Source organism: Hesperophylax consimilis, chromosome 9 (genome assembly GCF_061612785.1).
Source record: "Hesperophylax consimilis isolate HC1 chromosome 9, BYU_Hcon_1.0, whole genome shotgun sequence".
NCBI classification, from domain to species: Eukaryota; Metazoa; Arthropoda; class Insecta; order Trichoptera; family Limnephilidae; genus Hesperophylax; species Hesperophylax consimilis.
The window spans coordinates 31,651,716-31,664,219 of record NC_142844.1 but is presented as its reverse complement, the minus strand read 5'-3'; the positions used below and the strand labels follow the sequence as shown (position 1 = coordinate 31,664,219).

At 35.1% G+C, this 12,504-nt stretch overlaps 1 protein-coding gene across 4 annotated transcripts in view; it reads right to left on the bottom strand.

The window, feature by feature from the left end:
• The window catches only part of mv (lysosomal-trafficking regulator mauve), an 83,365-nt gene that overhangs the window by 22,079 nt on the left and 48,782 nt on the right, over positions 1 to 12,504 (bottom strand). For 2 of the 4 annotated variants that reach the window (XM_089635905.1, XM_089635906.1), the window contains 13 exons: positions 12,381 to 12,484; positions 10,771 to 10,898; positions 10,557 to 10,682; positions 10,020 to 10,280; positions 9,138 to 9,272; positions 8,851 to 9,027; positions 8,011 to 8,272; positions 6,761 to 6,940; positions 6,571 to 6,639; positions 6,205 to 6,419; positions 5,144 to 5,364; positions 4,458 to 4,792; positions 2,925 to 3,096 (listed from right to left, as the gene is read on the bottom strand). In XM_089635905.1, the coding sequence (XP_089492031.1) occupies positions 2,925 to 3,096; positions 4,458 to 4,792; positions 5,144 to 5,364; positions 6,205 to 6,419; positions 6,571 to 6,639; positions 6,761 to 6,940; positions 8,011 to 8,272; positions 8,851 to 9,027; positions 9,138 to 9,272; positions 10,020 to 10,280; positions 10,557 to 10,682; positions 10,771 to 10,898; positions 12,381 to 12,484 (2,385 nt within the window). The remainder of the gene's footprint in view (positions 1 to 2,924; positions 3,097 to 4,457; positions 4,793 to 5,143; positions 5,365 to 6,204; positions 6,420 to 6,570; positions 6,640 to 6,760; positions 6,941 to 8,010; positions 8,273 to 8,850; positions 9,028 to 9,137; positions 9,273 to 10,019; positions 10,281 to 10,556; positions 10,683 to 10,770; positions 10,899 to 12,380; positions 12,485 to 12,504) is intronic. The other 2 variants (XM_089635907.1, XM_089635908.1) reach the window with 2 other exon arrangements.

Below are 12,504 nucleotides of genomic sequence, written 5' to 3'. Positions count from 1 at the left end.
TTTTGAATTTCGATTCGTCTAAATTCTACTCAATTTTATTGTCCCTTATATGGGCTTTTCCATTTTCACCAGTACTTTCTCTCTTAATGCCGCAGATTTGAATTTTTCCTTATCTTTTGGATTTTCTTTTATCCGCGACGTTTTCTTGCACAATTTTCTTCTTTATTTTTTTGTTATTTCTCATAACTCTATAACTAATTATTTTCCAAGTCGTATTTATTTATTTCACGGATAAATTTGAATTGTACCACTTTTCTCCACTTGGATTATTCTTTATCTCCGTTCTTTACCCTTCCTTTTATCTTTTCTCCACTTTTCCCGATGTGTGTGGTCTCCAGGAAAATTTCATACTTCATCTATTATTAATTAATATATAGTTTTCCACACTTCCATGGGAGATATACCTAATTAGACTCTGGGATATCTGTCATTTTTATTGCCTGACCCAATCTCCGCCCAATTTTCTATCTTTCTCATACCAGGATTCACATAAAACATATGCATTGACATCTGTTTATGTTTAAAATTTTGGTACTCGACTCGTAAATTTAGTTTAATTTCAAACCTATTAATTTTAATCTCTTTTGTCTAATCTAAATACTTCCATAAGGTCCACGTTAAAGTTAATCGCTTTTCCAATCGTTTATTACCTTAACGTAAATAAAAATCATGTTCAAATTCCGATTGTTTATCCTTCAAAATATACATGAGACCGCCAACCTTTTATCTTGTTTCGATCCCTCCGTAATATTGGGTAACTCTAATATATATCTAACCTAATAATCATGAAAATGTCTACTTTTCCTGAATCTAATCTATCGATATATGTTTAGTTTTACTGTCTTCTTCTGATACTCGATTTCCACGTCCCTAGGACCTTCGTAGCAGTCCAAAATATCTGTATTAACCTTCCATTCGATCGCCGCACTTTTCTAAAATGTGTATTTTTTTTGCGAGATTTTCATTCAAGATTGATTTACCAATATGTCCGTTTCATCTTAAATTGATAACGATTAATTTCCATTGTTTCCAACACTCACTCCTCTCTTTAGTACGATTTTTATCGAACATGACACCCTCCTTCTATCATAAATAATTGCACTATAGTTGAAATTCCGCCAGTAACTTTCCTTCGCTTTTCCGTCCTTTTTTTTATACTATCACGTTTATAAATTTTCCATTGCATTTTCGTGCGTGTGTTTTTCAATTTGTAAAATCTTCAAAGCACTCGATTTCAACGGTTCGATACCCCATAAATGTCTCAGTCATTGTAAATATTCCCAGGAGTTTGTCACCTTGAAAGTCGATGTTGACCCTAAAGTGCGTTCACCTCTAATTTCTGTGAGAATCGAAATGTCGTTAATTATCTTTTTAATTGCCCGATCCACAGTTCATTCCTTTGTCTGTATTTGGTGTACGCCTCTTCGTTCACTGATTGGTTACTCAAAATTTTATAGCTCTTTGTTCAGATCTATTGGTTGACAAAATTCAATATTTATTTATAGGCCTAGGAAAGGGGAAGTACCAGTCGTCCTAGACGATTTTACGACATCTCTGCTCTCGTCCCGGAACCTTGATTTAATTTCAACTATTACAGGAGTCTACTGCAAGCAAGCTGGATCAATTCTTTCTCCGCCAGATGTCGTTAGCATGTCCGTTTTCATAAATAATTTGCATATTTTCTTGCAGCTATGGTTTATCTGTTTTTTCTTTCACTGTGATTTAAAGCCTTTCATCACAAGAGGGAAGTTAATACAAAAGTTGCTAAGTCGTTAAACAATAATGAATCTTGAAGATTCTCATTCCCACCATTCTCATCTGCTAATTCATAAGCATCTTCCATTGAAATACTGGTGGAACAAACAGCATTCCAAAGCTTTGCTTTGAACATAAGAATGAGTCTTGAAGATTCTCATTGCCACCTTTCTCATCTGGTAAATTCATGAGCGTCTTCCATTGAAATACTGATGGAACAAACAGCATTCACAGCTAAAGTTTTTATGTACTTATATTATATGTATTCCTAAGAATATAAGGTATATAACCATGGAGAAAAGAAGGAAGAGGAGATGGCACTAGAGTGACTGGGCACATCACGTCAAACAAACTCAACTAGGCACAGTTGAGCGTGGCTTACTAGACCAGTATGATTTAACCGCTCGGCGTGAGCAAACTGTTACTTTATGAGCTATAAAGTGGTATTGTTACCATTAAACGATGAAATGCTGCATGAAGTTTTGTAAAAACCATAAGGAATAACCATAAGATAGTTATTTAATCCTAGGAATGGCATTAATTTTCATGAAAGTATTTTTACTGTTGCTTTTTTAATAATAAATAGCTTGTATTTGTGACACATCTTTTTGATATGTTTTGTCATAGCAGACTACTTTGTACCGTAATGTTATGCGATAATGGGCTTTGAAAAAAGTTACTTTAGAGGATACATTCACATGGCTTTGGCTTGTCAGATAGAACATTGTTATTCCAAAGGGTCGGTATGCGATGTTGATTTAAGTGTTTTTTTTTTAAAATTCTGCTAGATGCCTCTCGTCATATAGCGCGGGAAGGGGAGGTAGCGGGTGTTAGTTATAGGATCGGCCGGCCGATTTCAAATGATCCAAAAGCAATAATAATGCAGTACGCAGATGCCGGCGCAATTTTTCGTTTGTAGCTGAAAAGTATGTCTAAAAGTTGAAATTTCAAAAAAAGTTATTTGCCTTTTTTACTTCTACCATCATGTAGAATCACCTCCTGAAGTTACTGCACTTTCACCCCGGACACCCTATATGTAAGAATTTACTTCAATTCCAGAACATGTTTCCACTACTGTTAAGTACCTGGTTTTTCCCGCACGCCTACAAAGATATGATAAATATGCAAAATAGGACATAAGACAATAAGCTACTAACATAAGATCTTACCTGTCACTTAACAGTAGCTCCCCGTGTTGCTCATTCTTAACGGTGACATATATAGCCCGGGCCATATAGCTCACACTCTCGTTGAGGTGAAGGCGCTCCAGTAGGCCACTCTGCACATGGTTATCCGGCCACTCCAGCAGGAAGGACAGAGGCTGCGGCTTCTCTGTACTTTCTGCAAAACAAAATGTTAAATTCAGTTATGGTCTGTCTAAATAAAGAAGACTAAAATGGAGGGCGGTGCAATCATCCAATGGTTTTACATGGCAACAAGATGATGGTTGAAAGGAAAAATAATCTAATAAGCACTACAGTTCGAGCGAATATTTTTCACATCAATAACAAACCGTGTTCAGGAATTAGTTGTAATTCCTAAAAGGAGATGATTCCACATCATATTCTTAATGGAAATTTAATATTTGAACTCGTTATTTTTTTGCACTCGGCAAGATAATTGCATGGAAAGTAATGTTTTGTGTTTTGAAATGTCAAACAAGACATTTATTATGATAATCAATATTTACTATGAAAACAACTAAATCGAATGGAGCACCACGGCAGTGGCATATCGAAAGTTTTAAACTGTTCTCTGGAGAGCTGTCAGTTTTGCACTTTTCATATTTAAATAGACCACAGATTTATTTAATATTTTTTTCATAAAAAACTAATTGACTGAATGGGTTGGAGTAATGTTTTGAGGTTGTTAATTCTAGTGTACCTGAAAACTGGGTCTATTTTTAAGGTAGAGATAATATTATTCTAAAAAATTGAAAAATTAACTTTTTATAAGTTTTTGTCTCACTTGATCGTTCCAAATCTTCCTCGGGCGTGCCCGACTTCTATCATTCACTACTGCTGCCACACTACTAAAAAACTACATTATATTGACCTTTAATCCACTTTTCTACCATTCACTACTATATACCACATTGTTACTATAAAAAAACTACATTATATCGACTTCGTATCTCATTCCAGATAATGCGAAGTCTTCCCCGGGTGTCCCCGACTTCTTCTACCTATCAAATCACTCTCTAAACACTCCTGGCAATATGAAGCACAAACTTTGAAATTTTCAGCAAAATCGATCCAGTAGTATTTGAGTCTATAGACAAACCAACAAACATTCATACTGATATATGTATATATAAAGACAAATATTCCAAGGTTACAAATAACCTGACAATATTTTAAAAACTCCTACTGTCATTATCTATAAGCGGAAAATGTTGCATGTGCATTGATGAAGGACTTAGCTAGTAGAGGAATTGAACCCAGGACACCCAGACACTTTTTCAACTGGTCGAATCATTAATCATCATTGATAAACTGACTGGTTAGACCCGGTGTATCAGTGTGAAAAATGTGTCGGGATGCCACTTAGGCGTAGTGGATTCAATTCCTCTGCTGGATAATTGCTCCATCATTGCTCAATCAACGTCTTCTGTTTATAATTAGGTAGTAGAAGTTATAAAATACTGTTAGATTATTTGTAACACGGGAATGTTTGTCTATGTTTTAATACAAAAAACTTACGTAGCTTTTCCCGTAAGCCTTCCTGGACAAACTTTTCAGGAATATTGAGGTGACACCTCCGCAGCCTGACCCTCATCCTGGCGGGTCCCTCCGTGGGATCTATCTCCCAGGACCTGGGATACGACTCTCTGATGAACCAGAGTCCTTGCTCGTGGGCGTGCTGCTCCACTAGCTTCTGCCACTTCTGGGCATTAGCCACACACTCGCTTTGCTGCTTCCTCAGATGGTCAAGGAAAGCTTTTCTCTCAGCGTTCTGGGTGTCCACAACCAGGCGGGTGATGGACATGGCGGTCACTGTTAGCTTGGTAGCGAGGGCGTCTTTAGTAAAGACACTCCTGTTGAACAAAGTATAAGTATAATACTAAAAAAATTTTTTTCAAAATCAGCAAAACCACACAAGAGTCCCCAAAGCTGACCTTTCAAGTGTTTTGTGGCATATTTTCTGATTTATAGTTAAGATATGTAAATAGAAACATTGCCGATAGCTTATGTATCCATGTATACAGGATTTTACTTCAAGAAGTAAAAATCCTTTAACTTTCTCTCTCAAAAAAAAGTGAAAGTTGCACAATTTAATACTTGCACAGCAATATTGGAATCAAACATTTTAGTCACGTAGTAAATATTTTAAATGTCTCTTTTGATTTTAATAGGATGGCCAATCAAACAATTCCAATACTACATACTTGTGTATGGCATTATACATGAGCGCCTCATTCTTCTGCCTTCTCTCCAAGTCCTTGGCCTGCAGGTGGCGGGCCTCCCCCAGTGTGGGGGCCCCTGCCTGCAAGCTGAGCTCTGGGGGCTGGAGGCTCTGGGCCCAGCCAGAGGCAAACCTGTGGAGCTCCTGCTCATCCTGATCTGCATTTGGCAGGACCTCCAGGGCGCAGGTTAGGTACACTGCCAACTGGAATCATATTTAGGTAGGAATAAATGTAAAGTTCTATTCCAGAAGGAAGAAGCCCAGCGGGCCGCCCAAGACGTAGTCGGGAGAGCAAAACCAGAGGCTGAGTCTATAAACGGAAGCCACTGAAGTAGCACAAGACAGGGACGCCCGGAGAAGCCTTGTCAATGCGATGCGACCCGATTAGGATAGGGGGAAGATGTGTGGGGTGGGAAGTTATAATCAGAGTGGATTTATTCTAAAGATTTTTCATACGACCATTTGAAGTACAAATAATATGGACCCCAACCAAGATCATAAAAATGGGCATCACACAAAGATATAATGAAAATAATATGATTAATGGGTACATTAGGAGCAAGAGATAGGCAGCTGACATTACCATTACAATTTCCACACTTGAGTGGAACTATGCTGGGCAGATGACCATTGGTATTCTATATCATTGGATGGTGTTCTTGGTTAGGAGAAGAAGACCTACGATTTGTAAATAAGTGGCTTTAAGGAATAAAACCTTTTTAATTAAAACTAGCTGTACAAACATTACTACATATCACCTCATTTTTTGTTGTTTTATATAAAAATATTTAATAAAAAGTTTCATTAAGTTTTCTAAAATTGCAACCAAACCTTTGGTTTCATAGAGGTGTACATTTTAAGCCTTCTGTGGTTAACTTCTAGTTATGAATATAAAGCATGGTGTTTTCTCTTTGTAACGTTTAGATTATTATTCCTCACTGTGAGAGTAAGGTAGACAACTATTTCTATGAAACCATATGAACAACTTAACTTAAGGGAAACCAGCATTTATCAAGAACTTTCTAGTAATTGTGTCAATGGTACCTTTCTCATATTGCTTGGATCACCGGGCGTGATGATTTTCTGCACAAGTGGTAGGCCATCGAGCACAGCCCTGATGGCCATTTTCTTCAGGTATATCTGCTTGTTGGTGGGGGATATAATCCAGCTGAACATTTCACAGAGGATTCCATGCCAATCACTGCTGCTGAGGGTGTGCCACCACTTTGAACGGAGCCCTTGATTTGTTCCTGATATTACTAAAAAAAACAGTTAATACTTTTTATTCAAAGTTTAATGAAGGTGACTGTAACTGCCAGAGTAAAATTATAGTGAAAACAAGAGTTTCAATTTATTTGTCTTCAAAGAGGCATAAATTAATAATTTTTCGTAAAAAGCAAAATAACTTACTGCTTATAATGATTATGAAAACGCGTTCAACCATGGCCATTTCACTACAAGACATCTCTGCGTCGGCATCTAAACAGAATCAATCAGAAAAATAAATAAACATGTCAAATGATTGTAAAACAATGCTGGCAGCTTTTATGGATTCAAGTAAGAAAAATCAAGAAAAAAAAAACTAAAATAAAATAATAACCTCTGTTTATTAAGAAGTGTGCAGCCCTGTTGAGTAAAGCAGCATGTCTATTGAGGAGTTCTGATCTGGAAAGTTTGCGGCCATAATCCTGGTGCTGAGGTACAGAGTTGGGTGATAATGTATCTGGATTACTCGGGTTCGTCTCATAATCACTACCCCCTGAGGTGCCACCAGACACGGCTGAAAACAATCATACATTGTTAAGTCTACTAATGAATGTCTGTTGCTTTGGTCACAAAATACTGTCAAACTTGTTGTGAAATCAGATATGAGCGCATCAGCAGAATGCTGCCTGCTGATTACATAATAATAATAATAATAATAAAATCACATTGTTCAACTGTCATCAGATTGGGCTAGAATTAATTTAATTAAAAACTTAATTTTAAGATACATATTTAAATATAACGTCGGCTTTAAAGGGGTTAAAGATAGTCAGCGGCGTGAAAAAAATGAGTATTAAAGAGAAAAAATTTGACATTTTTTAAATTTATTATTTTATTTTTTAACTTCATTTTTACTGTAGACCAAGTTATATATTTGTTGGACTATGTTTTCAAACCACTGTAATACAAAAACCACTCTATGGATTTGAATAAAATTTATACAGTTTATTGAAAGCATAAAAAAATAGTGCCTTGTCCAAGGATTTTTTAAAAATTTATTTAATTTTTTTTTATAAACAATAAACTAGCACTTTTTTTCTTGAAAATCTGCGAGTAAATTATCAGAGGCCACCATTTTGATTTTACTTAAATAAATTAAACTACTGTCAATTTAAAATATTTTAAACACTCAAAAGTCTGTTTGGTAAGTTTCTTAAAGATGAAACTAAAAATCTTGGACGGTAAATAATTTTTATTACCGCCAAAAAGCGAGCGACTCCTTCGCAAAATTACCTTTCACTTATAAAATTTTGTATCTCTTACATTATATTATTAAAATGATGACCCTAATGTAAAGTATGCGAAAAAACGTATTTATAAATCTCCGGCAAACAACGTTTTAAAAATAAGGTGACAATATTTTTGCTGTCTATAGCCACTGTCGTTCGTCAGAAAGAGCAAATGGTGTTGAAACTAATTATTATTAAAAATAAAGTTTTTCATTGGCCACCATTATCAAAACAAATTATTGCATTCTTAAAAGCGCATACCACTCACCAGCATGCATTACCGTTTTACTTAAATATTCTTCTTAACTATTACTTAAAAGTTATTAATGCTTTACAGTAAAATTGCAGTACATACCGTTTCCCTTGACAGGTAATAAAATGCCACAAACGTCATGATATTCACCTGAAGACATATAATAAGTGTTTCTTGAAGATGTGTTGGCAGTAGTATTGACGGAGTTCAATTTCTCTTCTAGAAAGTTCAGTTCGGACTCAAACAGTGAGCACTGGGTGTCCCGCATCACACTGGCAATATGGCAAACCTCCAAGTGGCTCTGGGATTGTGTCCTCTCCACCAACTCTAAGTAACAGAGCAAGTAGTGGATGTCCATTCTCATCTGGAAAATAAGACAATCATCTATCAGTTGTCAGTCATTTAATATGAATGTTAGGATTAGTCACTATGTGTTTTATCTAATGCATCGTTCACACGGGGACAGGTCAATATTGTACTGTCCTAGCTCTGGATCCACTATCCTAGTGTGAACACACTCTTCGAAGACAGGACAATGTCTTACCACCACGCCTGGCCGCGTTGTTCGTATGTAAACTCGCTTGGATAAGATAGTAGGACAAAATAGCCAGTCGCTTCAAGCTCCAACGATTCCAATACATATTGGTATAAACGACCTAAATATTTTTTCTAAAAACTCGCTCGTAACGTGCATTGTTGTGTATCTATTTTTGCAGCGTTCCGCATTTGGACTACTGTCAAATTGTTTTATTGTCCCATGTTTAGACTGTTCACGGAGTTTAAACAGTATAATATTATATTGTCTTCTGTATTGTCCTTATGTGTGTGACCTCGGCATAATGGTGAATGGTAAATATTTCAAAATAATTAACAAATAAATAAACAATTATATAAAGTTATTATAATTCTGTATGGATGTACGATTGTACATGAAAACTGTACCTGCAAATTATGTTGAAACACTATTGTTTTGAGGGCAATTTGATTCAGTATAAAGCGTAAATCATCAAGAATCAGTTCCCTCCCATCGAACTTGGCGTCTCTGATAGTTCCCACTTCTCTCAGGCATCTCAGGATTGCTTCCACTATTCCAATCTCATTCAAAGTCTTGATGCAAGACTGAAAAAACAAATAACAAATGACTTCAAACAGATAAGCACCGCTTAAATTAACCAAACCAATTTTATAGAGACCCATGATCTGCAATTTGTAATAATAACATATCGAACCTTTTCAATAATTTTCTTCAGCAGCAGTGTAGTATTGTGGGTAAGTGAAATATCATGTAGGGTGCAGGGTAAGACGGCCAGTAATGGAGGTGACTTCAGAATTTCTTTCTCGGTTACTTCTGTCCAAGCTTCATTCTACAAATATCATATCGTTTGTACATAATTTGTTAAATCTAATTACCAACAATCTGATGAAAATAATGTTATGGATAGAGTACTAATATTAACATTTAAAATAAAATATCAAATTCAATAATATTTAGAACATGTTATTATATTGTTCTTAATGTTTTTAGTTTTCATTACTGTGATAGCCGTTTTGGTGTTCAAGGACATTATCAAACTGTTAGAATAGTTTTACATATTTAATTAAATTTTATTTACTTTTTACTAAAAAAAATTAAACTAAATGGAGTTCTAGGAATACCAATAAATAAGAAAGCAAACTAAAGATATTTTTTCTTAAAGGTAAATTTATTTTTTCTGGGAAGATTTTTTCAATTTATATTTGTCTTTCAGACTAATAATTATTGCTTATAATAATTAATAATTTTTTTTACTTGATAGGATAACTATATTTTAAAATATCATGAGAAAATGTGAGCCTCACTGGGTGCTTTTTTTACCCGTGCTGAAGCCCCTATCTATATAGGCAATATGCATATACATTATGTAATATGTATAAATAGGTGCAATAATTGTGATCTTATTATTGTAAAATGGCTTTAATTATCATGAAGATTTTCAGGAACATTCAAAGCTATACATTTTTATTTTGCTATTTGAATGACCTGCTTTGTTGGTTTATTCTCGATGTATGCATGTCAATAAAACAAAGGAAGAAAATACAAGAAACAGAAAGCTAATGAAATAACTACTTACTTCCAGCTGATCTTCAAGAGGCGCTCTCCGCCCAGTGATAAGGGTCACACAGGCGGACACGAGGTCGTACGATGCTGGGTACTGCGATATTTGATTAGCAAGGTGATAGAAGTAACACCTCTGTTCCAGGAGTTTCAGTTCTTCAAGTGAGCACCTCTGGATTAGAGCGCAGATCACTCTGACAACTCCTGTTCGCACCGATACCTCCTTGTGGTTACCCAGGATCAGTAACATTTCACTGTGAAGCACTACCCCAAACACCTAAAGAAAAACAACTTTGTTTTAATATTAAAAAGAATTGTCAGTTTCCTTAGTGAATTATATCTGAATTTATTGGATATAATAATAACTCAATTTATCATTTCACAAGGGAACTTCACATTACGCCTTAATTATCGATCAATCCAATCACTTATGTCCCAAAATTGGTAACCCCAACAATATATGATATTGCGCACTTGAGGTAAACTATCACAAAACTAAGCTATATAAATTAACTGTTGTTATTATTATGTAGTAGCATTATAAATATATTACCTGATTGAGAAGTGCATCTGGCATTATGCATATTGTATCCCTCAGCAGCAATAATAAGCCCTCACTCACAGTCCAACTTCTTGTAGAGCCAGTCCTTAAATTATGCAGCAACACTGGACTCCGTAACTATGTAAAAAAAAAAAAATTAAGTACCTAACCAACAATACAACAAGTTTACGTGGGTAACTTTATGTATTTAAAATATCATTCATACCTGCTGATACATTGAGATAGAATCATTCTGTACTGGTTGCACATCAACGTCATCTGAATCAATAATAACATATTCTTTTGTGAGTCTTACAGTATTAGGCGACGCTGTCACAGATCTATTGTCTGTTCCTGAAATTAGTTAAGAAAAATTTTGTAACAATTTTCAATGGTCAATCAAACATTTAGAAAATCTATTATAATCTATTCCGTTAATTAAAGGCATTAACGGAATGAAGTTAAACAAAATTGATTAATTAATAATTAATTAATTCTCTAATACCCCAAATAAAAAAAATACAGAGAAAATGGGAAAAACGGTTTTCAATGCAATATACATTCGAACTTGGTTATAAAGATCAGGGCTATAGCGAGTTAACGGCTATAATGAGCAATTACAAAATGATATTTTAGTTCAGCCTTATCTTCATAAAATTGATGACTATTATAACGAGGTCGATTCACTGATATACCGAGCACACAATTTCTGAATACATGAATACGTTGGGTCTGAAAAAATTCTATTTTATATAATTAATATCTATACCGTTAGGTACGGATGCAAATTGTTATGCCACTACCTGTGTAAGATTGTCGGCTATGTGAACTATTGCTATCCTGGGGCATAATGTAAAATTGTTATAAAATCTGCGAAAGTCATGCGAAATTTGAGCTTCACAAAATTGGTCCCTTTTTAAGTCTTCTTTTGTATTACAACTTGTCGTCAATTTTGTTTTAAAAACCAATAAAAATGTTTATGAAGGTTCCTAGTTACGAGTACCTACATCCCTGCAGGGGGAAAAATTTATGATAGTGATGCACAACTTTTTCAGCAGAGGGGCTGCTTTGCTTAGTTTTCAAACAGGCCGCGACCTACAAGCGGATTTTTTTTTAGTTTCCTTTGAGGGGTAGCGGGTTGACAGTGATATTCAAGATTTGAATTTCGTGTTATGCAAACCGGTTCTTTAAATTTGGTTCCATTTAGGAAATGCAGCGTAATTTAACCAAAACTAAATAAAAAAATGTTCTCAGCCAGGGTTTTCAAGAATTACCCCAAACATTTAGATTTTTCTCTATAGCCAAGTGGGTCATATGAAATTGACATGCGGGCCGCAAGGATGGGGCCGCGGGTTGTGCATCACTGGTTTGTGACAAGTAAAATTTTACAGGCAAAAACCAAAACAATCCAGCAAGCTAGTTATTTATGACAAGTGCGATTTTACAAGCGGTAGGTACAGTAAGCACAAGGTAGTGATATTTTTCTTGGAAGCCTTGAAGCAGGTGATGATAGTTATAATGCATTGATTGTTTTGAAGAGGATATTGAGAAGCATGAAAGCAAAATCTTTAAAATAATCATCAATAATAAATTTGAGTAATAAAATTGTGTATTTCTAATTATTTTTGTAATAAGTAATACCTACTTGTATTTTGAAAATATACTGAAGATTTTTAGAAAACCTAGTTTGGATACAAAACGATTAACGGCTATAAGGAGCAAATTTAGTCGGTCCGCTCGTGCTCGTTATAACTGTATTTAAAAATCATAAATGTTAAAATTGTTTGAAAGTTTTGAAACCTCATCATCATCTGTTCAAGTTATTTAGTGACTTACCATTGAAAGAGAAATTGCTTTTCATGTCAGCTTCAGCACTTGTCGATGGTCCAGGTAATTTTAACATCGCCGGAATTCTATCGCCTCTTGAACGGTGCCTTTTTCTAAGGTAAAAATATAGTTT